The 26,669-nt window shown below is 38.7% G+C and overlaps 3 protein-coding genes across 4 annotated transcripts in view; 1 reads left to right on the forward strand and 2 right to left on the reverse strand.

The window, feature by feature from the left end:
• Positions 1-26,453, reverse strand: part of LOC133522152 (chaoptin-like) — a 49,920-nt gene extending 23,467 nt beyond the window's left edge. The window contains exon 1 of one of the 2 annotated variants that reach the window (XM_061857378.1): positions 25,856-26,453. The gene's annotated coding sequence lies outside the window, so the exon portion shown is untranslated. The remainder of the gene's footprint in view (positions 1-25,855) is intronic. The other variant, XM_061857379.1, reaches the window with a different exon arrangement.
• Positions 4,303-7,068, reverse strand: LOC133522151 (uncharacterized protein K02A2.6-like). The gene has a single exon (XM_061857377.1). It carries the CDS (start codon positions 6,930-6,932, stop codon positions 4,305-4,307), a length of 2,628 nt encoding a protein of 875 aa, XP_061713361.1. The 5' UTR covers positions 6,933-7,068; the 3' UTR covers positions 4,303-4,304.
• On the forward strand, positions 7,094-10,309 carry LOC133522150 (uncharacterized). Its single transcript, XM_061857376.1, has one exon. It carries the CDS (start codon positions 7,098-7,100, stop codon positions 10,023-10,025), a length of 2,928 nt encoding a protein of 975 aa, XP_061713360.1. The 5' UTR covers positions 7,094-7,097; the 3' UTR covers positions 10,026-10,309.
• Positions 26,454-26,669: the final 216 nt, after the last annotated feature.

A 26,669-nucleotide genomic window follows, 5' to 3' on the forward strand; every position in this document is an offset into this window, starting at 1 on the left:
CTCTGCGTAGCTGTTGAAGTCAAATAAGGGGCGTAAGCTGTTTTGCCAATTTTTATTTTCTTACGTGGATGACTTTAAACTTTGATTTAAAATAAAATTTTATTGTTAGACGTGCTAGCTCAGCTAAAAACATAATTCAACATGGCTGAAGCTGCAAAAAGGGAAGCTCTTCTGGCAGAACTACGTGTTAAACGTGGCTCAATAAAGGGTCAGGTTTCTAAATTCCGTGGTTACTTAAGTACAATCAAAGATGATGAAGTGTTAACCGGTGTTAAAGTCAATGAGCTGACCTTAAGATTAAATAAAGTTATAGAGTTATCCACGCGCCTTGACGAGCTGCAAACTTCGATAGAAGTAACTAACTCTGATAATCTTGAAAGTGAACTTTCAGAACGGGACATCAATGAGACCCATATTAACTCAGCTATAGCTACAGCTCAGAGTATACTTGAACGCTCTCAGGCTCTAAAAACATCACCAGAAGCTTCTGTCAAAACCTGTATCTCAGGTGGCTGTAACTCGGAGCATCTCGGCTTCAAGCTTCCTCAAATTAAAATCTCAAAATTTGATGGCTCTTATTATAAATGGATGGAATTCAAAGACCTTTATGAATCTTTAATTCATAATAATGAACATATTAAGCCCATCCATAAATTCCATTATTTGAGTTCCTATCTTGAAGGAGAGGCCTCACGAGTCATAGCAAATTTAGAAGTTTCCACTGACAACTATACTGAAGCCTGGAAACTGTTGTGTGACAGGTTCAGTAACAAAAGGCAACTAATTACTAACCACTTAAATGCTTTATTTAATTTAGACCCCATACAAAGAGAATCTGATAAATCTTTAAGATTTTTGAGTGACCATGTTACTAAAAACCTCCGGGCCCTTAAAACATTGAGCCAACCAACGGAACACTGGGATACAATGCTAGTTCATTTGTTATCTGCAAAATTAGATACCAATACTAATTCAAAATGGGAAGAGCATAGAAACACTCTTAAAGAATGGCCAACACTTGATGATTTTAGGGAATTTCTAAAGAATCGTGCAGACATTTTAGAAAATCTATACCGCTCAAAGCGGGACAAACAAGCTAACCACAAGCCAGAGCCTGTGGCTATTAAAACTTTATTTAAACATGATAAAAACATAAAAACTTTCATGATTTCAGAAAAACAAAGTGACCACAAGGGTCGGCCGTACGTCGTGTGCCATGGTGATCACAGGGTGTATGACTGCCCAACCTTTAGAAAGATGTCAGTCGACGAGCGCTGGTCACGGGCGTCCAGTCTGAAGCTGTGCCATGTCTGCCTCCGACCGGACCATGAGACCCGTGCATGCAAGTTAAATGGCTGTCGCGTATGTAGAAGACGACACAATACATACTTACACAACACACCAAATAACACTTCTTCTAGTGGAGCTAGCAAGGAACAGACAGTTCAGGCAACCAATAGTGCTATGGGAGATGTCGCTTGCTCCTCCACTATGCTAACTTCTGACAGTGCAGAGGTGCCAAACACCTTCACTGCTAATACTTTGCTTACCAATAGTGAAGCACTACTTTCGACAGCTCTAATTGAAATAGTTAACCCTTTCAATAATAAAAAAGAGACTGTTAAGTGTCTCTTAGATAGCTGTTCGCAATCGAACTATCTTACTGAAGCATTAAGACAACGTTTGCAACTTGATCTTCAGCCTCTAACTGCCTCAAATGTTACAGGAATAGGAAATACCCCTCTGACCTATAAGCCTGTACGTTGTGCAGCCCATATTAAATCTAAATTAAGCGATTTCAATGCTAATCTTGACTTTCTAGTTTTAGACCAAATAACTGATCGCTTCCCACAGAAATATGTTGATGTTAGTCACCTTAACTTACCTGCTTATATACAACTTGCAGATCCAACCTTTAATGTTCCAGCCCAAATTGATATGCTGTTGGGAGTGGAAATGTTTTGGGCAATAGTAACAGGTGCTGCAAAAACATTGCCAACGAGCAAGCGCACCTACCTAATCCCATCTAAACTTGGGTGGCTTGTAGCTGGCCCGGTAGAGGGAGCTACTACGCATATAAACACATCAACCACGCGTAGTCATTTTTGTTTAGCTGATCTGTCGACCCAGATGACAAAGTTTTGGGAGACAGAGGAGCTGCCGCCAGAGGCAGACTCCATCAAAAATGGGATTGAGTTCGACTCTCATCCTATAGAAAAACATTTTGTGGACAATACCTATCGCCAATCTGACGGCAGATTTGTAGTGCGTTTACCTTTAAAAGACACACCAGACTGCTTAGGCAACACATTTAACATAGCTAAGAAGCGCTTACTTAACTTAGAAAAGCGTTTTAGTAAACAACCTGAGCTTAAATCAATGTACGTTGATTTTATAAATGAATATAGAGATTTAGGGCATCTGTCGGAGTCTAGGCAATGTTATACAGCCAACCACCTCCCTCATTAAAATAAACTCAATTTGTAATAAATATATGCATGTATTATATAGACTTTTCTTTGACAATAAAAATTAATGACATAAGTGATGTTCTTATTTAAATGTTCTAAAATACCAAAGAGTAGAAAGAAGGTTGGGTCATTACATTCGTCCCTCCCCATCCCTGATCACATCTCTTCTATAAGTCTCCGAGGTGGTCTGGTTGCCCGCTGACTACGGTGCTGCGTTGTAGGGTTTGCCGATGTAGATACAGGATCTGGATCAGGCGACAGGCTTCTGTTACTCGTATTTCCTGTGTGTGATGAATCTTCAGGAGTGGTGGAGCTGTTGTGTGGAGGGCTCATCAGGGTGGAGTTAAGAGTGGCGGATGAGATTTGTGACGGTCCAGGACTCGAAGTGGCATCGGGCGTACGAAACATATCTGTTAGGGGGGATGAAGGAGATGGTTCATGGTAATTTGGAGGGTTATTAAGCGATTTCAGTCGAGGTCGAATATGATCAGCGTGTCGCCTTATGACGTCTCCATGTGGTGTCGAAATAGTATAAGAGTAGCGATGTCTGCGCTCTGCTATAATTCCAGGCTGCCACGACTTTTCAAGCCGAGTTCTATGGTATACTGGACTACCGGGTGCATAATTTGGTTTATTCGTTGAGGTTTCAATATTGACCTTTACTTGTTTGTACTGTAATTCCCTCCTTTTATTTGGTCGAATATTTGACAATAACGTATTTATTTGACGTCCAAACATTACTTCCGCTGGTGATTTGCCCGTAGTGTTATGGGGTGTGATCCTGTACGTGAACAAAAACTCTCTTAAACGCTGGTGTTGGGGTTCTGTGCCGGATGCAAATCTTGATTTAAAAGTCCTTACGAGGCGTTCCGCGAGACCATTGGTTCTTGGGTGGTAAGGTGAAGATCTAATATGCAAAATGCCTTGATTTTTACAGTATTGTTTAAATTCTGATGATGTGAATTGTGGGCCGTTGTCAGATACAATTATTTCTGGGAGACCAAAGGTGCAGAATATGTCGTCTAACTCAGTGCACAATTTTGACGTAGTAATATTCTTCATAGGTTTAATTTCTATCCACTTCGATAAGGCATCGCTCAAGACTAACCAGTAAGTACCTTCAAAAGGTCCTGCAAAATCGATATGGATCCTTTCCCATACTTTCTCAGGGATAGACCACGAGTAGATTGGAAGTTCAGGGCAATGAGGTCTATTTTGTTGGCATCTACAACATCTCTTGACATACTGGTCTACGTCTTCATCAATGGATGGCCACCAAACATAGAAACGTGCAAGTGCCTTCATTGCTGATATTCCAGGATGGCCTCTATGGAGGTATGCAAGGACTTTGCGTTGTAGTTTTTCTGGAATCACCACTCTACCTTGCCATAATATTATTTTGTTTTCTATTGAAAGTTCGTTACGCTTTTTGAAGAAATGCTTAACGTCACTGGTAAAGTGTATTTCTCTCCAGCCGGTTTTGATACATTTTAAAACTTCTGATAATATGACGTCTTGGCTGGTTGTCTCCTTCAAAAGATCCTCAGAGAGATGTAAATCTGTCATTCTGGTTCCTAGAAGACATGACTCAATGCGATGTACAGCACACTCTGTTTCTGAAGGCTGTGTTTCAGAGTTTGGTAATCTGGAGAGGCAGTCGGCTAGTATGTTGTTTTCACCTTTCTGGTAACATATGTCGTAATTATAGCAGCCAATTATTAGTGCCCATCGAACGAGTCTGTTATTTGCTACTTTGGGAAGATTACGCTGAGAACCCAGTATATGGATTAATGGCTTGTGGTCAGTAAGTAAGGTAAATTTGGTTCCTCGTAACTATTGGTCGAATTTCTTGATTCCAAACAAAATGGCGAGTGCTTCGCGATCAATGACTGAGTATTTCGTCTCCGCTGTTCGAAGTTTCCTTGAGGCAAAAGCTATGGGTTGTTCTGTGTTCCCATTCTTGTGATACAACACGGCTCCCACGCCTTTCTCTGAAGCGTCACATGCTAGAAAGATTGATCTGTCTTCGTCAAACGCAGTCAGTGGTTTTGATAAGGTAATGCATTGTTTAGTGGCTTCGAATATCTGATTTTCATGTTCTGTCCAACGCCACGGTTGCCTATTACCAGTAAGTTCATGAAGGTCAGCGCATATTCCGTGTAAATGTGGTATAAAACGTTCATAGAAATTTACAAGACCCAGAAATGATCTTAATTCTTTAGCGTTGGTAGGTGTCGCAGCTTTGGAAATTGCTTCTAGTTTCTGTTTTGTCGGGCGTATACCGTTTTTGTCTATAGAGTGGCCAAGATATTCTATTTGATTTTGTAGAAATGAACATTTTTGTAGATTTACTTTTAGGCCTGCTTTCTGTAGTCGCTCAAAGATGACGCCAAGTGTGCGTAGGTGTTCCTTCACGTCTTCTCCGGCTATTGCAACGTCATCAAAATACACTGCTGTGTTAGGAATGTCCCTTAGTAATTCGTCTAAGTAATGTTGAAATATGGAGGGCGCTGTTGATATTCCAAAAGGCATTCTATTATACCTAAAATATCCTAGATGTGTCGATAGTGTTAGGTATTTTTTTGATTCCGGTGCTATTTCAAATTGCAGATAGGCGTCCTTAAGGTCTATTTTTGAAAATATTTTCCCTCGTGCTAATTTTTGTCGTAGTTGATCGAAAAGTGGAACTGGGTGTAAATGTTTAATCAAAACAGGGTTTAACGTACTTCTGAAGTCTCCACAGATTCTTATATCACCGTTCGGTTTTACGACGTTTACTGTGGGTGTCGCCCACTCTACTGGTGTCACGTTAGGGTCTACGGGATGTATAATGTTATCTGCCACAAGGCGCGCTATTTCTTTTTCAATATTTTTTTTTATCCCAAACTTGATAGGTCGTGCAGGTAGATGTACAGGTACTGCTCCTGGCTTTATGTGAATGTTTACAAGGTAGTCCTCAACTTTGCCAAGCTTCCCGTCGAAAAGTGGTTTGTATCTGTCAATTACTTGTTGTAGAGTCGTCGGCGTTACGTTTTTAATGGAGTATACAGGTTTGGGGAACTCCATTCCGAAGGTCTCACTCCATTGTAACCCAAAAAGCATCGGATCTGCGTGTTTCATGACAACTACGGGAACAATCTTCTGTTTCCCCTCGACTTCCACCGTGACGTCGGTGAGACCCTCTGATTTGAGTTTGAAGTTATGGTACGCTTTTAATTTAGGAGCTTTCGTTAATGTTGGAGCACCTATTTGCCGCCAAAGGGATGTGCTTATGATTGAGTACGCTGATCCCGGGTCCCAGTCCATAGTACAGTGTTTTCCGTTAATAATAACATCTATTCTCTTACAGTCTCTGTTTCGTGCTGGAGCGACGTTGCATACTAGATCGTCTTCAATGTCACTGTCGTCTGAAGAATCGTCATTCGTGTTAGAAGACGATCCTGTGGTGTTCGTTACACGTTGTGTTTTGTACCCGGGTACTTTAGGTCTGCCTTTGATTAGGTATGCTCGGCCAGTTTTAATACAGCAGCTTTCGTAGTGTCCTTCTGTGCTGCATTCTTCGCATATGTGTTTCCTTGCTGGACAATTTGTTAAATTATGTTTATCGTGCTTGCCGCAACGTAGACATTGACTGGAACGTATCTTTCGGGGGCTTCTGTAATTCGTAGCTTCTTGTTTGTCAGCTTTATGGTTAGCTTTCTTGCTTATTCTTTTAACGTTTGTTGATGGCGTGTCGTTTTCGGCTTGTTCTCGTGATTGTGCGATTGAAAATAATGTGGCGAATGTCACCTCGGTCGTCTGTCCATTAATTATTTCTGTTAAGTTAGGCCACTTTTGTTTCAGATCTGTTTCGAGTTCCGTGTGATTAAGGCCTGTCGCAAAGCGATCACGAAGCTGGCGCTCTAGTAGTTTGTCGTCGTAACCGCAATCTATGCTCAACGCTTTAAGACGGTTTGTGTAATGTTCTATGGACTCATCATTTTCTCTAATACAACTCCAAAATTCTATGAGTGCGCGGTATCGCGTTTTCTTGACGCGGTATAAGTCTAAGAGTTTTGTACGAATGTCGGTGTATGTGCTGGTTTCAAAGTTGGGGGTAAGTGCTGTCTTCAGTTCCCTGAAAAGGTCAGGTGTCATACAGTTAAGTAATAGGTCTTTCTTCAGACTATCATTTGTGTCTACTGCGTGTATTGAGCACTTGGCTTCAAAAAAATCGATGTAGTCACTCACCCTGTAATTGTCGGGGTTAAATTTGTCCATATTAAAAGCTTTTAGAATAGCGACCTTGTTAGGCTGTCCTTGTGCAGTAGTGTTAGCGCTCGTCACGCTGCTATCTGCTTGTGAGGTACCTGCTTCCGTCCGTGTTGCTGTATGTGTAAGTGCCATACTTAATATTTTTAAGATTTGTTCCTGCTGTGCTTGCTGTATGCTCAGGAACTGAGCGAATTGTTCGGCGTCCATTTCGTCGCCAATAAAATAAACTCAATTTGTAATAAATATATGCATGTATTATATAGACTTTTCTTTGACAATAAAAATTAATGACATAAGTGATGTTCTTATTTAAATGTTCTAAAATACCAAAGAGTAGAAAGAAGGTTGGGTCATTACACTCATCACCCGGTGATGAAGGAGAGTGAATCTACTCGCTTAAGAACTGTATTCAATGCTAGTTGCCCAACCTCCTCTGGATATTCTATCAATGATATCCAGCTGGTAGGACCTAATATCCAAAACTCTCTGTTCGATATATTGCTTAGATTCCGTCAATACAGGTATGTGCTCTCTGGTGACATAGAAAAACAGTACAGGCAAATTTTAATGAATGAACTAGACAGAAACCTACAAGTGATTCTATGGCGCGAAGACGAGCACTTACCTATACGCTCTCTCACTTTAAATACCGTTACGTATGGCTTTGCTTCATCGAGCTGGTTAGCGGCTCGATGTTTGTGGCAGTTAGGGGCTGAGAGCAAGGATCCTTTGGTTAGGACCATTATACAAAATGACTTTTACTGTGATGACTTATTAACAGGGGCAGACTCTGAATCAGAGCTGCTTCAAATACAAGCTGGCGTCTCACAGTCTTTAGCCTCTGGTTGCTTTAATCTGCGTAAATACCGTTCAAATTCAAACGCGTTATTAAAGTCAGATTTCATTAATCAAGATGATCATCTAGCTTTGAGTCAAGCCTGTCAAACACTTGGACTAGGGTGGCAACCTAGCCAAGATATATTAAATTTTTCAATTAAAAATGATCACTCTGATGAAAAGGCCACAAAAAGAACAATTCTATCTAAAACCTTCCAAGTATTTGATCCCTTGGGTCTTTTAAGCCTATGTACAGTCAAACCTAAAATATTAATACAAACTTTGTGGAAAGAAGGCAAATCTTGGGACGAACCAGTTTCTCCTGAAATACAGCGAATCTGGTCTCGATTTATTAAAAATTTGCATCACATTAAAGCACTCAGTATACCTAGATATGTATTGTGCGAGGCACCCTCCACAATAGAGTTGCATTGCTTTTCTGACGCTGCAGAGACTGCATATGCAGCCTGCATTTATGTAAAAATTATTTCTGACACGGGTGAACAACAAGTCCACCTGTTGTGTGCGAGAGACAGAATAGCTCCAATCCGGCGCACAAGCATACCGAAATTAGAATTAGCTGGATGCTTGTTAGCGGCACAAACATATGCAGCCGTAGTAAGAGCCTGGAGGCGTCCTGTCTCTCGCACTATATTCTGGACTGACTCTAGCTGCTGCCTGGCTTGGCTAAAGACAGACAGAGCCAAACTTAAAACGTTTGTAGCAAACAGAGTGGCCGCTATAGCCAGTCTCACGTCCGGAGCCACCTGGAGACATGTGCCTACAAAAGAAAATCCAAGTGATCTTGCAACACGTGGTGTGGATCCACAGCATGTCTCTGGGAACGCTCTGTGGTGGGGGGGCCCCGAGTTTCTATTAAAGCCTGAAAAGGAATGGCCAGAGCTAAATTCAGTAGAACCGGAGGTCTTGCCTGAACTCAAAGTAACGTCTATGCTAACAAGCATCGACAATGAACCATCTATCATAGATTTTGATAGATTTTCAAAATATAAAAGGCTACAACATACTGTGGCTTATGTGCGCCGTTTCATAAATAATTGTAAGCCTAGCCTGCCCAAACTAACTGGCTCGCTATCGTCACAAGAACTTACAGACTCTTTACATACTTTAGTTAAAATTGCACAACAGCAGTCATTTGCCTCTGAACTTGAAACGATGCGCAAAGGTCACAGGTTGAGTCCTAGATCACACGTTATAACCTTGAACCCATTTATTGACTCACAAGGCCTCTTGAGAGTCGGGGGAAGGCTAGATGCTTCAGATTGTAGTTATGAACAGAAGCATCCCATGTTGTTACATGCTAAACACACACTAACCAAACTCATTTTTACACATGAACACATACGTCTCCTACATGCAGGACCACAGCTATTGCTATGCTCAGTGCGGGACTTGATATGGCCGGTCGGAGGCAGAAACCTCGCGAGAAGCACGGCCCACAATTGTGTCACTTGTAAAAGAATCGCTGGCCAAACTTTAAAAAATATAATGGGCAATTTACCAGCGCAACGCTTAAATGCTGATTTTCCATTCACGTCAACAGCTGTAGACTTAGCCGGTCCTTATTTAATAACAGATCGCCGTGGGCGTGGATGTAAAATCACGAAATGTTATCTGTGTCTATTTATATGTTTAAGATATAAATGTGTTCACTTAGAGGCTGTGAGCGACTTGTCTAAAGATGCATTTGTGCTAGCACTCCGCAGATTTATCGCCAGGCGCGGCAAACCTGCGGAGCTGTTTTGTGATAATGGTAGAAATCTAGTAGCTGCAGCTAAAGAAATAAATGATTTCTTTAAATTGTATGAAAACGATATATCTGAATTTGCAGCTGGTCAAGGTATGAAATTTAAATTTGCACCAGCTTATGCACCTAACTTTAATGGCTACGCTGAGGCCGGCATTAAAAGCGCTAAATTTCACCTCAAACGAATTTTGGGTAACACACATCTCACCTTTGAAGAGCTTTCGTCTCTTTTTAGCCAAGTGGAGGCAATTTTGAACAGTAGGCCTCTCTGCCCACTCTCCTCCTCCCCTAATAACTTTTACCCCCTTACTCCCGGGCACTTTCTCATTTGTAGGCCGCTCACGTCGCTGCCGTCGCCGCCCCTGCAGGACCGGAACCCGAACCGCCTGGACCGCTACCTGAGGCTGGAGCAGCTGCGGCAACACTTCTGGAAGCGCTGGTCGGCCGAGTTCGTGTCCCTGCAGCAGCAGCGCTACAAGTGGCGCGAGAGGCAGCGCGATCTACGGCTGGGAGAACTCGTACTCATCAAGGAGGAAGGCTTGCCGCCGTTGCTATGGCGCATGGGCAGAGTCGTCAAACTATATAACGGAAAGGATGGCGTGCCACGCGTTGCAGACATCAATACCGCTAGAGGGATAGTCAAGCGAGCGCTCAACCGAATGTGCCCGCTGCTTGTACAACAGAGAGAGTCCTGAAAGATGGATCTTTCAGCGCCCCGGAGTATGTTAGCGCTGTGGCAACACCGCTAGTTTTTCTACAACCAATGATTGATGGAGATGCGGCTCCAATCTGCCAACATAGACGACAGAACGGCGGCCAACCAGAGAGCGCGATGCCAGCGCCGAAGTTTCGCATATGAGACGCATCGACGTGCACCGCGACCCGAGCATCGACCTCTTGCATCTTAACCACTGAACTGAACGCGCGTGTCCTAGACAAAGAACCTGTAGTAACGTCTTGTAATACACCATTAAAATAATGGTACCTCTTTAAACACTTGTCTTTTATTTAAATAGCGTAATAACGCGCTAACAAAGAGTTTCCTACGCTTTAGCGACATTGGAAGGCCGACCTTCATTAGTTCCTATATAGACCAGTACCTATTCCAGGCATTTTGAACACGGCGCTCAACTTCCTTATCTTACCTAGTGCTGGAAGAGACTAACTGATCCAATAAGATATAGATATATTCATTGACATTTTATATAATCTGCCGGTCTAATTCAACCCTATGTCATCACCTGAGTCTTTGCACGATTCATTTGAAGTAAAACTTGAAAGTTTGCTTTGCTAAGATCGTGGATCATTTGAAATGCAGTGGCAGAGGAAGCAAAAAGAACAATGTCGCCTGCGAAACAAAGGTTTTATAACCTCTTGTTACCGACGATGGATTTTATTTATTTTCTAAAAATAAAATTTTGTTTAAAATTAGAAGTGGGTTCTGTAAAATATTGCCATTTAATTTTAAATACTTGAGAGTATCGCCATTCATGTAAACATGGTTTAACAAGAAAAACTTACTTATCCCAAATTATTTATTTCATAAACTCCGAATAACTTATAAAAGCTATAACTAACCATATTAATAAACTTTCAAACTGAGTTAGATGTAAAATATTATATTCTTGTCAACTAGAAATACAATTTTCATCAAAACTTTTGGAAAGTTGACACCTAATTAACGTAATAAATATGTTGGAAAAATATTTGGGGTACATACATACCTACAGTTACTAGTGGAATATTAAAGTGCTTCGTAAATTATTAACGGCTGTTCAAGTAATACAAGCTCTTAGTGTCGGGCACGTGGCCATGTTCTCAGCCAATAGGCTTGTGTCCCTAATTAATAAATTAGGGACACAAACTGAAGAGGACACAAGGACACAAAGGTCAGCATTTAATATTAACCACGTGACCGCCGCAACTTAAAACTGTAGTTTGCTCTAGTCTCTACTTATGCATGAATTAAATTGGTAGGCAGAAAATCCTAAATTATACGTAACGTTTATAGAGCTTCCATTGCGTAGTTAAATGATTTCGTAATTATGTAATTCCGAGTGATTATTAAACTTTTAAAAGTATCCCGTAATTACGGAATTATAAAAATTAAAAGATATATATATGTATATACAGAGGAATTACTATTACATCTAAAATAGACCCTTGAGGCATTCTACCAAGGATGCTGCCGGCATTTCCTCGTTGTATAGCAATGCTGATACGTTGTGCGAGGAGCTGCCAGCTTTGGTCACCAGTTACAGCAACCAGACGCTTCGCGATTTCTGCAAAAAAACTAATGGACCTAGTTTTATCGCCAAATGGTACAAAATGGTCTACTAAGGCTCTTATATTTATTACGTTTAAAAATTTCGGCGTTTTCCGCCGCTACACCCGCGTTAACATTAGGCCGTAAAGCTGGGACGGTGCCTGTGTGTCTACACAGGTAGTATCCCACACTAACATCCGTCCAAAGCTCCAAAGAAACGAGGATGCCCCATCAGGCCTCTTACCGCCATCCTTGATAATGCCAGTCAGCTTAAGAAGAGCAGGCAAATTGATGGTGGGCAAAAGACCGACGAATAATGTCATTAAGCGACGTAAGTCTTGAAAAACGGCCTGCACATTTTTGACAAGATAATCCATGGTGTTCCATTCAGCCCACGTCTGTGCTACAAAAGTATATGGGTGGCGTACATACCGGAACCCCGAGTCGCAAACCAGGTGCTAGACTTATATAAAATAGCATTTTAAATAAACGCATTATAATTTCAGGTTTTTATAGCTGGCAACACAGGCAAAAAATGAGTTGCGTTGAATGCGGCACTCTTCGTTTTATATTTGTAGCTTGGGGTAGTTTTACATTCACAATCCTGGTGATGGACGAGAAGTCGCATACAATTAATTATTATCTGTACAACCCACAAGTGTTATTTTTGTAACAATCTACGGAGCTCCTTAGTAAGTTCGCCCTATCTGTGCGAGTATACTAAGGTAGAAGTATTAGTGCTCGACGCTGCACTAGTCACCGACATGGGCACTTTATTCCATGGAAATATAGGTTAAATTTGAATAACGGAGATTTTTCTGTATTCGAACTTAATCCTTGTCACTTTGACATAAAGTGCCCATGTCGAGTACTAGTGCAGCGTCGAGCACTAGTACTTCTACCTTCACCTTCTAACTAACCAGATCTATATTATGTATAAACAATTCTTTACAACAATAAGCCCTGTTATTAAATCTAGTCAATCGTTAGAGCAGGCAGGTTTCAGGAAGTGGTAGTTGTAAAACACCAATCAGAATTAATGGAAGGCCATTGAAATACACAAAAAACTACGTATATTTGGAAAAAACAATCAGTTTTGACGGTAAAATAAATTAAGTCTCCTTCCGCATTTAACACACGGTTGCTAAACGAGGCAATTTACAGCCAAAGTTAACCAAAAAAATGACCACCTAACAGCAAAATCTAGAACAAAGTATACTTAAGGTAAAGAAATTTGATAAAATACGGCACGCAAGAATTGGAGCAATAACAAAAGCCACTGCCTTAAGTTACGCGTTAAAGCTTAAATTGAGATGGGCAGGTCACGACGCGAGGCTTACTGAACAGAGAAGGACCCTAAAAACAATCCTATGCAGAGACCCGCGGAAGACCACTGACACGATGGTAAGACGAGATAAAAAGATACGCCGGTTCAAATTGGAGCACCAGACCGAGTTAAATGGGCATCTTTAGAGGAGGCCTTCACCCAAACTGGGGTTCTTGCAAAAGACTAAACGTATACTTACAATATTGTACATTGTGCAACGAGGGGGGTAAGTGAGTGAAATTTAGGAAGCGAGGGTGGTAATTCCCGACAGCCGCAGGCTGGAGTTACAAACAATGTCTTTCATTACACTTGCGAAGATAAAACTAAATTTTAAGCGAAATAATTCTTAAATACGGTGACATACCAAACATTCGTCCGCCATATTGTCATTTTTTGACAGGTAAGCCATGAAGACTTATTGGGCATTCTGCCACGATTGAAAATTATATAACCATATTTTCAACGGCTATTAAATTAATCAAATTAAATATTTTGATACATAAACAAAAATATTAAATTATTAACGTCAGTATTTTAAAACTAAAACTCATTTACAATCCTTGGCTTGTAATATGAATCAGTGATATAATACTAAAAAAAGCTATAACTCCCTAGGGAGTATAGCTTTTTTCACAATCCATAACTTAACAACAATATAGGCCTTTGCCCTTCAATACACCTGCATGAAATAAGATCTTTTTCGAGCTAGTGTGATGACAATACATAACTATACCTACCTAAATATAAATACTATCATACTAGAGATTAAGATGTTTAAAAATTATATAGAGAATGCCTTCTGGCATTAAGTCCGCCATTTGTACTCTTCATGTATTGTGCATTAATTATTAAATTATTATTAAAGAAATTATTAAATAAATAAATAGACCCATACTTAAGATTATCGCTCTTTTTTCATGCAAGAAATAAAAAGGCTTTTTTTTAGTTCGCCCTGAACTGAGAACTCTCAATTCATGTCCATGCCCAACAGGTAGGTATGTAGGTATGACGCTACAAAACTGGTACCACCTCTATAGCTTTTTGTAAAATATAAGCGACTGATTTAACCCCAGTCACGAAATTAGAACGTTGCATGCATACCTATTAACTAGGACCCGGCAAACTCGAACACGTACGAAATCATCTCCTAATTGCTCAAACAGCATCCCGCATGTACTAAATTACATGACACGGTTTCAATGAACGCATAAAAAATAACAAAATTTCATTTTCACGCGCGTAAACTCAAAGAGAATTCATTTGACAGCAAAAGTTGTTGCGTTATTTACGCTTTGTGAAGGTGCTTTATAGTAGTCGAGAAAATAAAGATTGGAGTGGAGCCAGAGGTTGGCGGCGAAAAAATGCGGCTGCACCCGAGTCGCGCTTTGAATTACGTTACGGCAGCGGCTATTGCGGCGCGCCTTCTTATTATACGGATGGAGATGAGAACGGAATCTACCCCTAACGTGCCCATAAGCGTCACATAGACCCAAACTATTCACCTATATGAGCATGTCTGCATGCTCTCAGTGACGATTTCATTGACTTGGAAGTACCTAATGCTAAGGTGCAAATACACACACTAAGAAGCTTTCAGTGACGTCCTGACGTCATTTCATCCTCCTCCTTGCGTCGTATTCCTCAACATTGAGGATTGTGACCTCCCTTTTGTACCACTTTCTCTCTTATGCTCTTTCTCCATCTGTTTGTCTCTGGTGGTGTGCAGAGCCATGTGAACTGTGGAGTCAAGAACAGTGCGGAGCTGGTCAGACTAATATATTGGACTGCGGCCACGTCCAAGCCTTTTCCCATCCACTTTGCCGGTCACAATGAGCTTTTCGAGACTGCCACCGTCTTTTCTTGTCATTTCTTAATGAGTATTGAAAGAAACAACACATACGTAGGTTTACGTATTGAAAGGAAATTGCCAAGTGCATAAAATTACTAACTTCATTGGTCCTAAGCTGCTATAGTTTATGAATATATAAGCCGTATATATATATGACGTACGGGGTTCGCTCAGTTGGCGGGCGCCGAATCAGTGCCCTTGTGCTGAGTCGGCATAGCTGCGCGCAATCCAATACCGCCCTCATGCTAAAAGAATCGGGCGTAGCCAGAGTCCGTGGCGCACTGCGCGCGTTCTAATATCGGACGCCCTCAGTGCCTTTATACTAAACGAGTCAGGAGTAGCCCTACATACTTGGTGCCTTGCGCGGTTCCATGCATCCTGCTAAAAGAGTCGGGCGTGGGCCAAAGGTGCTGCGATGCGCGCGATATAATGCCGTGCGCAACGGCGCCCTCTAACTAAAAGATTCGGGCGTAGTCTGACGTACGTGGGGCCTCACTCGTACACACCAGTCAGCTGCAGAGAAAAGGAACCACCCGTGCATACAAACTTCTATGCTGCGCGCGATCAAATTTACTTTCGGCGCCCTCGTACTAAAACAAGCGGGTGTAACCCGATGTAGGTATATGACGCACTGCGCATGACACTATGCCGGGCGTCTCGGGCGCTCTCATGTAAAAGAGTCGGGTCTAGCTCGATGTAAGTGGCGCGCTGCGCGCGATCCAATACAGGACCCTTTTGGTGCACTCATGCTAAAAGAGTCAGGCGTTATGTGGCGCTTTGCGTGCGCTCCTGTAATCAAGACGCCCTTAAAAAAATTGCGTTCTAAAAAGTATGAAACAAGATAAAAATACTCATCTGATAATATCAAGTAGAAAACATAATACTTATTTTTATAATATTTGCATAAAGGAATACAATGTCATATAATTAACTAAATGGTATACATATTTACAGATGTATACAGAAGATAGCCGCAATTGTATGCCACTCTACCTTAAAGCATGGGTCATGGCATATGACCCCGGCTGCCCTTTGAATATCTCTGTGAATAATATATAAAATCTCGTAAACGCATGTGGCCGGTTTTTCAACTAAATAACTAGGTAGGTTTGAATAAAAACAAAAATTACGGTAGTAGTAGGTAGGTACATTCATAGTTAACAAGAACAGGATGGAGTTTAAATAAAGTTCCAGAATTTCTAAACAGTCGTGCAAAATTTAATGACCTGTCAAATTTTATGATCACATTTACCTTAAAGGGTTTGGGGTGAATGTTCTTGTCAGAGCATAAACGAGTTTTGTTTATAACGGCTGTGTGTAATAAATTTGGGACCATTATAATTAACACAAATTAATTGTTATCCTTATAAAATTTACCTGGTCTACATATGCGTCTGGCGATTTTCTATACGTTTTCTATTTTATTTTTGTTTAATTATTCTGGGGCAGGTTGTTTTTAAATAGATATATAGCGGGTTATTGGAGAGTCTTAATTTTTTTTATAAATATTTTTAAGGGGAAAATATAACACTAACTATTATTTTGTAATAAAGTTCGATATTTCTTATATCGAATGGAATGAAATTTGTTTGTAAAATTAAAGAATACACTAAAACTGAAAGGCCTTCTCCGTTAGCTTACCCGCTTTAGGCCACCCTCCCCTAAGATGAATCTCATTTGACCAAACCGAAACAAAGATTTCTGAGATTGAGATGTCACAGTTATATCATTTAATCTTGGAATAAATTCTATTCTTGTCCGTGCAAAATGAATCGAGCATTCCGAATAGCAAAATTAGACACAACTAACTGTCATTAGGTACTACAATGTGGAATGCTAGGAACCCCGTTATGTACGTTAACATATGCAATAAATATTAAATACACAAATAAAAAGCCATGAATATGCCTCGCCTTGCCTTTGTCTGCCTAAAAAAACCATGACCTAGTTCAATTCATTTTTTTAGTCATACCAATATAATGTGTATTTTACTCGTCAGTTTGTTTCTTCTTCTTCCTTGTCGTTGTACTCTTTGCAGTGTCGTGAAAAACTGCGGATATCAGGCGCAGATGTTTTTCGCAGTTGGAGGTCCTTCTGCAAATGCGTTCAGAGGTCCCTCCATGGCAGATTTGATTTGGTCAGTCCATCGCATAGGTGGCCTTTTAATCGGTCTTGTTCCGTTTGCTCCACCCTGCACCACTAGACGCTCTATGGAGTCATTGTTTCTCCTCGAGACTTCAATTCAATTTGTTTACAGGTATCATATTTAATAACCTTATTTGTCATTGTATAACTTGAGGCTCTCTTAGGTAGTCGCTTAATTTCTGGAGGGATTGTATTAAAATCATAAATATATCCATAGCCGGGTAACGCGTGGACAGAATCCAGAGCGCTCACGGATTGCGGAAATTCGTTTTTCGGAACCCGAGAAATTAATGTTTATTCGGATGCTTGCAAGCAAAGCCGGTGCAAAAGCTAACAATATGTTTATATTTGAAATGTACAAATTAAGTCCTTTCAAATGATATACAACACGTAGAGTCTGTGCGGAAAGAGAAGAGTCGTGGAATGTACGGGGCCCAATACATTCCACGATTCTTTTCTTTCCGAACAGACTCTAATCATTACTTAAATTATTATTTATAGTCTGTGATTTTATGACCTCTCGAGGGCGCCGCTAGGTTCAATATGATGTGACTTCATATGTAACGAATAATAAAGACGATTCGAATGACACCTCATTTTTTAAATAATAATGAGTAGGTTTGAAATTATCAGGGAACAAATGTATATTATGTAAATACATACATACCGGTCAAAATCATAGCCCTCCTTTTGCTTTGCCGTAGTCGGGTAAAAATAAGTCCCATCACAAAATGTGGCAGTCTTGGAACTGTTAGACATACGTAGGGCATCGTAGGTACTTAAATAACTATTTCTAGCACATTTCGTCTTGCTGATCGAGCTGAGACAAGGTTCCGCTTACACATAACCTAATTAAACACGCCTCTGGAACAAACTTCTATCAAAAGCGGGCACGAAGTTACTGTGTATTGTGACGCCGTACACTACGTTAAAATCTTAACTTACACTACGAACGATCAATCTAGCTGGCTTCTTTAGCAGAACCTCACGCTCCAACTTCACCATCGTTATAACTTAAAGTCCATCCAACTGGCGCTTTTATTTATATATGTTTACATGCAGTATACTTGTCGTGTACTATGTACTACTTTACATGCTTTAGAATATAAATCGAAGTAAGGTCAAATATGTCATAGATTGTAAGAAACTTCTGCGGTGGCATCATGGTTCCATTTTTATCGCTTGTCAGTATGCCCGTCACTTTCAGGCTTACATACTTGTTAGAACGTGACAGGCATGGTGACAAATGATAAAGAGACGACCATCTTAGCCCTACAGAGAAAAAGTGTAAAGAAACATTTTATCTAATTGATACACATTTGTTTAAACAGTTTGTGTAAACTTAAGAAGGCTCCTCAAATAATTTTGGGTAAAAGTCAATATTTAGGTACATTAATTAAGTTACATTCTATGAGTTTGGAATTTACGTGCAAAACATAAACATACATTAAACGATATTTTTACGCAAATTTATATGTATTAGTAATAAATTCAATGGTTATTATTTTTATTTTTAATAAATTCAAGGTTTATTGAAATTACCGTAAGTATAACTACAATCTACCTGAAACCTAAGTGTAACTAAAGTTCACGTAAATGTTTTAATAGTTACTACTATTAATTATAGTGAGTGTTCAAATCAAATCTGAAGCTCAAAGATGCTCGTCGTAAAATTTGTAGAGTCAGCAATAGCAGCAGCGGATTAGACTACGCGTCTAAGGTAGTGGTAAAGGTATAACTAGTTACGATTTTCTAATAGCTTTAGAAAAATACACTTTAAAACTCAAACTCTATCTTTACAAGTATTCATAAAACTATTAGAGGGTGTTAGATATTTTTGGCTCCATGTGGACGCTGACCGTACAAATGTTATTATTTAGGAGCATGTCACAAGATTTGCAATGCCATGCCAAAAATAAGAAGTTGTTTACCAAACAACAATTCAATAATAGGACGGAATAAAGTTACCAATTTGACAACGGGCGGCAACGTAAAGGAAAAATTAATAAAATACAACATCTGGGTAGTTCCAAAATAGCTAACCACATGTACTGCTTGAGATTAGTAACTTAAGAAAAGAAAGATTAATTAGTAATTTCAACATTAAAGAATTTTCCCGTGTTTAAAAAGAACGTCTAGACCGATTTATATTTTATGAAGGCAAATTTCTTTAAGTCTTTGAAGAGAATGAAAAATATGATGTTGTATTTTATATTTAGGTTAAAATCTTTAAAAAATACGTGGCGTTAACTTCCCTTACCATACATATGGTTTGGTTTATAAAGATCTCATAAATAGACCGACGTTTTCCTGCGTACATCGATAATGTAGGTATAATTAAATTTTACTGTTTTAGTCTGATGTATTATAACTAAGGTTTAACTAATTTAAACAGTGTTCCAGCATTAACACTAACCCGTTCAAAACAAAACACAGAAGTTACACGTATGATATGATACTTAATACTCTCTAGCTGCAACTGTTTTACCTACTGGGCTCCCCTAAATCTTGCACGGCAACGGAGGAGCTCAAACATCGCCGGCTGAAGCCCACTTGTGTACAAACGGAGGATCCTTTGGGATAGCGTATAATGCACTCGGAAGATTCTCCGGCCGCAAGGTTCTGGGAGGGCGTTGACTTTGAGATGTAGGCCAGATTTTAGTCTAAAAGATATAAGGATTTTGACAGATCATTTTAAGCAAAACTTTGAATCGGTCAAACTGGAATAAAGACTTATGGCGTTATTCATAAACTAGTTAGTCGCCTGAATTAGCTAAGAATCGTTTGTCTTTATCTGTCATGTTGACTTATGTATTTGGAAGAAAGGGATTAAACATAATTTAACTAAATCAGGCCCGTAAAGTTTTATGAATAAGGGCGTTAATATGGATTAAAATATGAAATGGAATCATAGACTAACCATTTTTTTTACCGCGGCACTTTCGCGTTGATTAAAAAAATAATATGAAAGCGCATAACAATGCAAAATATCACAGATTTTTAAATATCCAACATGTATTTTAAATGTTTGGTATACATTACAAAATCGGACTTATTGCTTATTACTAGTACGAGGGGTGGCTTAAAAGTAATCTATCTAGCCTATAAATAATATTAAAAAATACTGGCCGCTATAAGTTCGTGTTTATTGACAATTCTTTTCCCAAAATTTCAAACTTTTATTAGTCAGTTGCTCTTCATTTGTTTTTGACATTCGAATTCTTGCAACATGTCGCTACAGAAAAATAATTTGATCAAAATCGAGCAACGTTCAGTGATTAAATGTCTCACTAAAGAAGGAAATACGCCTTCGCAGATAAAACAACGTATGTTGCCCGTGTTTGGCGATTTGTGTCCTTCCGATTTTACAATAAAGTTCTGGTCTAGGCAATTTAAATCGGGCCGCGAAAGCCTAGAAGACGATCCTCGTAGTGGACGACCAATTTCTGCCATCACTAAAGAAAATGTGACCAAGGTGAAAAAGAGATAGCTAGAGATGTGAGCATTAGTAAAGGACGGGTAAATAAAATAATTCATGGCTATTTAAACATGTCTAAGGTTAGTGCCCGTTGGGTCCCCAAAATGCTGACCGCGTTAGACAAGGACAGACGTGTCGAATGTTGTCAAGAGTTTTTAGACATGAGTCGCGGCAAAGAGGAAGAAATTATTTCCAGGATTGTGACAAGTGATGAGACTTGGATTAGACAATGGGACCCAGAAAGTAAACAGGAATCACTACAATGGAAATTCAAGACGAAAAGCCTCCTCGGAAGTTCAAGGTTCGTCCATCGGCTAGCAAACTTATGGCGACAATTTTTTGGGATGCTGAAGGGATTTTACTTACAGATTATTTACCTACGAAAATGACAATTAATGCTGATTATTACGCAAATTTACTTTGCCAGCTGGGAGACGCGATAAAAGAAAAATCGGCTAAGAGCATATCGGGCCATGCTCAGGTTCGGGTTCCGTAGTTACTCTTCCGTCACAATAAGCTAAACTGGAGCTTAACGTATAGTAGATCATTAACCAAGGGATGAACTATGGATAGTAGGGAAACTTTTTGCCGTAACTCAAAAACAGCTAAACTGATCATGCTATAGTTTTCATTTAATGTCTTTTTTAAGCTCTACTTCCACGATTTTTTTCATATTTTTTTGACGTATGGTTTGCTTGTAAACATGTTTCAATGTGGTGTTAAATAAAAAAATTCTATGTCTATGTCTATGTCTAAAAGTTAGAGGGGGGGAGACATTTTTTTTCTTTCGGTGCGATTATCTCCGAACATATTCTTTTTATAAAAAAATGTTTGTTGAACCTATTAGTTTTGAAAGACCTTTCAAACGATATCCTACACTGTAGGGTTGAAGCAAAAAAAAAATCACCCCCACTTTACGTGTAGGGGAGGTACACTAAAAAAAATTAGATTTTATTCTACTACTTTGCTGGCTTTATTTATTTATATATCCATGCCAAATTTCAGCTTTCTAGCACTAACGACCAGGGAGCAAAGCCTCGGACAGACAGACCACCCCCCTTACAGCCCAGATTTAGCCCCCTGTGACTATTTCTTGTTCAGACTTTTAAAGAAAGATCTCAGGAGGCGAATTTTTTTTACTGATAATGAGATGCTAGCCGCGGTGAACGAATATTTTGACGACAAACCGAAAGATTTTTTTTTAAAGGTTTAATGTCGCTATTTGACAAATGTACCTAATAGATGCATTGCGGTAGAAGGAGATTATATAGAAAAATAAAAAATAAACTACCCAGCTACGTCTTTCCTTTCATAGTCAGGTAGATTACTTTTCGGCCACCTCTCGTATATAAGTACATGGTGATTATTTTAAAAAATGTGATGTATTTATTTTTTACATATTTACAAAGTCTACTTTAGTCAGCAACCGGAACCCTTATAGGATCTCTTTGTTGTCCATCAGTCAAGACCCTTTTTCTCAGGAACGCGTGGAGATATCAAGCAAGAGGATCTACCACCCCTTGGAACAGTGAAATAATCAAACTTCTAAGTCAACGCAATCTAACGATAAGGCCATTTATGTTTCGTTTAGGGCGCATATTATGTCGTTCGCAAGGGAATCAAAACCTACATATTCTTCTAGTTGACCTAGAAATGTGGCAAAAAGCAATGCTATGGCATTGTGCTTCACGTGCTATATGTATGGGAAAAAATTGTAAGTACGTTACTAAATAATTACTTTTTTAATAATATATAATTTATTTGCAGTTAGTAAATAAACCGCGACCTATGTCAATGTATGGGAACAACAAGTTTCCAATGGCAAATTCAAGTGTGTCCCTCAGTACAGTTTTATCTGTTTGTCAGAGAATTGGGAATTGAACTATTTACAGTAAATTTGTACGGAACCCTTGGTGCGCAAGTTTGACTAACACTTAACCGTTTTTTAATGAATTTTGCCATGTCCCATTAATATAGATTTTTAAAACGAATTCGAAAACTCTAAATAAAAGCATTTTGTATGCATAAAGCAAAATCCGTTTTTCGTGCATAAAAGAAATTTGATTATCGCCGCCGCGCGCACATACTATATTCTACCTATTCCCTCTTAATTGTAAAGAGTGATAATTATTTCATTTTGTTTGTGGGTAATGGACGCATTAGAAGTGGAATGCTAAAGAGACTGAAAAATAAACGATCTGGAGAAAGAAATTAAAACATGAATGAAACCGTAACGAAGTGCTCACGACGAGGAAAGTGAGAAATTATTTTAAAGCAACTGAAGCGGCGCCTAATAAGAGTTGCAAAACTTCCGCGGAGATTTTCAGATTAAGGTTTTTTATAAACCTTCTTACATTAGGGATATCGATACTGAAACGCGCTACTTTATCATTAAACTTTGTACGAATATAATTACTTAACAAAAGTGTTAAATAGCTCGTCACTTTTCTGTAAAGTGCAATTTCATGTCATTACATTCGATATTCCGGCTTACCTACATTGTTAACTTGAAAACCATTTTCATGCTAACAAACTTTCTAAGTACTTCAACTGAAAAGTTGTAGTAGCAACATTGTTGTAAAATACTCCTCTGGAATTCCAGTTTTGTTTTATGATGCAGAGTAAGCAAACGAAGAGTAAAAATATTCTTATGAACTTTACCTATTTTTTTCAATACATCCTGCCGGGAGAGAGAGAGAGAGGTATGAGTGGCTAAGAAAGGTACACTCAAGATAAGGCACTGTGAATATCATCTCGCTCTGTGTGGTAGGGCACAGCACAGCGAATGTCATTCCAGATCTAGAGCAGAGCTCAATTGGGGAAGTACCTCCACCGTACAGAAAACCGCAGCCAAATAACACTAGATCCTACTCGTAGTGTTGTGTTCCTGCTGGTGAGTAAGGTTGCCAGAGCTCAACGAGAGTGCGGAGTGTTAAGATTCGGCAACGCGCATGTAACTTCTCTGCAGTTGCAGGCGTACATACGCTACGGAGACTGCTTACCATCAAGCGGGCCGTATGCTTGTTTGCCATCGACGCAAAACACATCTTACTGCGTTTATTTTGACGAGAACCTAGGTACCTAAACCACGCTACGGAAAATATTATTGACCCATGTTTATGAATAACGCCAAAAATCAGTAGTCGACAACCAGTTATTAGATTCCTCGATTTCATCACAAAATTTATTATCTGCATCTCTGTCACTTTTGCATATTTCAGTGATAGAGAGGCAGACAGCGAAATTTCTATTTTAGATGTTTGCAGTAGACCCTGCGAGGCTAGTCACCGAACAATAAATAGAATGCTGATAGAATGATATAAAAAATATATAAATTATGATTATCTCCACGTCCAAGATTGCAGTTATAACCTGTTTTTTTTTTCTCTTCCTTCAATATCATTCCATTTTCCACAAAATAATCTTCACGTGACTTGTACTTCAATATTTCTATGATAGCCAATGACTACACGACTTCATAAAAATATAAATAAATATTTAATGAAAAATTTACAGTTATTAACCTAATATTACGAAAAACTCAATATAACCACGACTTTGTTACATCAACGCTAGAGATGCGAATACGTTTATTCGCATCTCTAGCGTAATTCTCTTTTTTTTAAGAACTACGACCTAGTTGAATTTTTTATTTATTTGGCGTTTGTCGATGAACGATAGGCCCCCGATCGAGATATGGCATACAGCTAAAAATTATCGAAAGAGAGAAAATATGATTTTCATCGTACTTGATCTAACTTTTGATATAAGTTTGTAACAACATAACCTGTGATTTAGATACCTAATTCAAAAATATTTACGCACGGGTTTATTGCGTAGGTTTAAAAAAAGTCAAATTTAGATGCTTTTCATTTTTACTAATTATTTAAAAAAGCTTTCGTTTAAATCATACTATAGCCTACCGGTATACGATTCAAACGACCAAGTATTTTTAGTCATCTCCGTAGAATTTTTTGTTTTTCTGGCAATAAGTATTAGGTATGTAAACCTAAAATAAGCGATCAACTTTCAAAATGCTTCATGAATACAATTTAAATATGGGTAGTACGCTTTAACCAACTCGTCGGCTAAAACGTACCGATGAAGTCCTTTAAAAAAAAACGCATTTGACTATGTTAATTTCATCCCATAACATAATAATCATTTTAATAATTAATGTAGTCAAGATACTGAACTTTTATATACACAGCCAACTTCCCCGTTTAAGTAAAAACTGGTACAATATAACCGACTCTCCTCTATATGGTCGCCAAATTTCAACTTGGTGGCCCAGAGCTTCTAAGACATCGGTAGTAGATTCGATTTTTTATCTATATGTCAGTTAGTAATGTAAATGCCAATTTAAAAAGTTAGATGTGTGCTAATATGACGGACTAAAATAAATCTTGAATAAAATGTTGCTAATTTGAATTGGTTTGCATTAATAATGTTATTAAATGATAATGTAAGTAAAATATTATTATTTAGGGATATTTAATATTTAGTCTACGTATCTGAACTCACAAGATAGTGTCTACACCTATGAATTGATCATCCTTCATGTTCATACACTTATCGATGCCGGCTTCTTTAGCGAAACAATCCCGTTCATTTTTCTGCAAACTACGCATGACTCTCAACCCTACGTAAAACCGCTGCGTGTATTGACTCTTAAGGGCCTCCCGACTTCGCACCTTCTCATAAGATATAACTACTTAGTAAACGCCGGATTTACACGTGCTTAAACTCCTGTGAGCATTAGGTACTCGGAAATTTCAAACCTTTTAACAAAAGGTAAGTAATGTGATGAATCTATTTATAATAGTATTTCTAAGAGTTGTATGATGAGTAAAGACTAACTGCATAACTACAATCCTTATAGCTAGCTTGTAGCTAAGAAGAAATCTCGTATCTAGAAATAACGTCTGTACCTGCTATTAATAAAAAGCTTTTAAGTAAACATGTTTACTGATATATCTGCTATTATTAAACATGAATGAAAAAAATATGATTAGTTTTTTCGGATATTATAGTCCTTTCATAAAATGTTGGTTTCTTATACACAAAATACATCAGTAAACTTTTTATCCGACTCTTTTGCCATATTTAAATATGGCATACATTTATCTCCATACGGTAACAACGTAACTTTGTCGATGAATAAGAAATTATCATACATCAGTATTCGGCTCATGAATTTGAAAGAATATAATGAAACTTTATTGTATATATATTGTATTTTAAACTGTGAGCACAAAGGTTTCAGAAAAGCAATTATCTATTCAGGGTTGGCATCCCCCACCTTGCATTTTTAAACATTTCATTAAAATGAAAATATTAAATCGCGACCATCCACACATTAAACTAAATCGTTTTTATATCTATAAATAAGTCCTGCAAAACCTAGTTAACAACAATATTATTTTAAAAGAGTAAAATTAGTAATAAATGAAAACTTACGAATAGTTAGTAATTAATCACATTTCACAAACACCATTGCAATTTTCAGATCCGAAGTCTAAGCGTTTTTGTTCGGCGTTCCGTAGAACTCATTAGTCACTTTTGTCGTATAATTTCGGCAAGTTGTTGACCATGTTAAAGTTGCGCACTGTACGGTTGAACGAACAAGCGGCAAGATGGCGGCGCGCGACGGGACGCCTCGGCAGCTACGGTGGAACTGGCGAAGGCCGCTCGGTGGGCGGCCCGACCGCGCGGGCTTTCAGCTTCACCTTTCAGGTACCCAGGCCTGTTTGTCGCGCCGCAAATTTTTTTCTATCATATAATTTTGACGTACTCGTATACTATATATTATACAACAACCTAGCCTTAATGGTTGGTTGTAAAACATCTGCAAAATGTTGTAAAAGATAAGTACGGTACGGTAATCTGTTAATAAAATATTAGCTACAAATTGTGTTACGGTTAAAAGTCTGAAAAGAAGAGGTTCTCTGATTTATTTTTTAATTTTTATTCAGGTTCATATTACCAATATCTTATAAACTAACATATATTATAAATTATACTATCAAATGTTTCTCGACCAATTAGTTTTTTTTTAACCAAAAAAAAACACTACTATGACAAAAGAATTTTATTTTTTATGTGTAATGCTGCCAGCGTGATGGGCTGCCAAGAGGACAGGGTTTGTTCTAGGTATTTTTATTTTTTCTAGGTAGGTTAAGTTTTAAGTTTTATTTTATAAGTAGTCATAATTTTATATTATTCAATTAATGTATCCTCTTTTCAATAAAGTTATAAACACATTTTATGTGTA

Source organism: Cydia pomonella, chromosome 10 (assembly GCF_033807575.1).
Source record: "Cydia pomonella isolate Wapato2018A chromosome 10, ilCydPomo1, whole genome shotgun sequence".
Taxonomy (NCBI): Eukaryota; Metazoa; Arthropoda; class Insecta; order Lepidoptera; family Tortricidae; genus Cydia; species Cydia pomonella.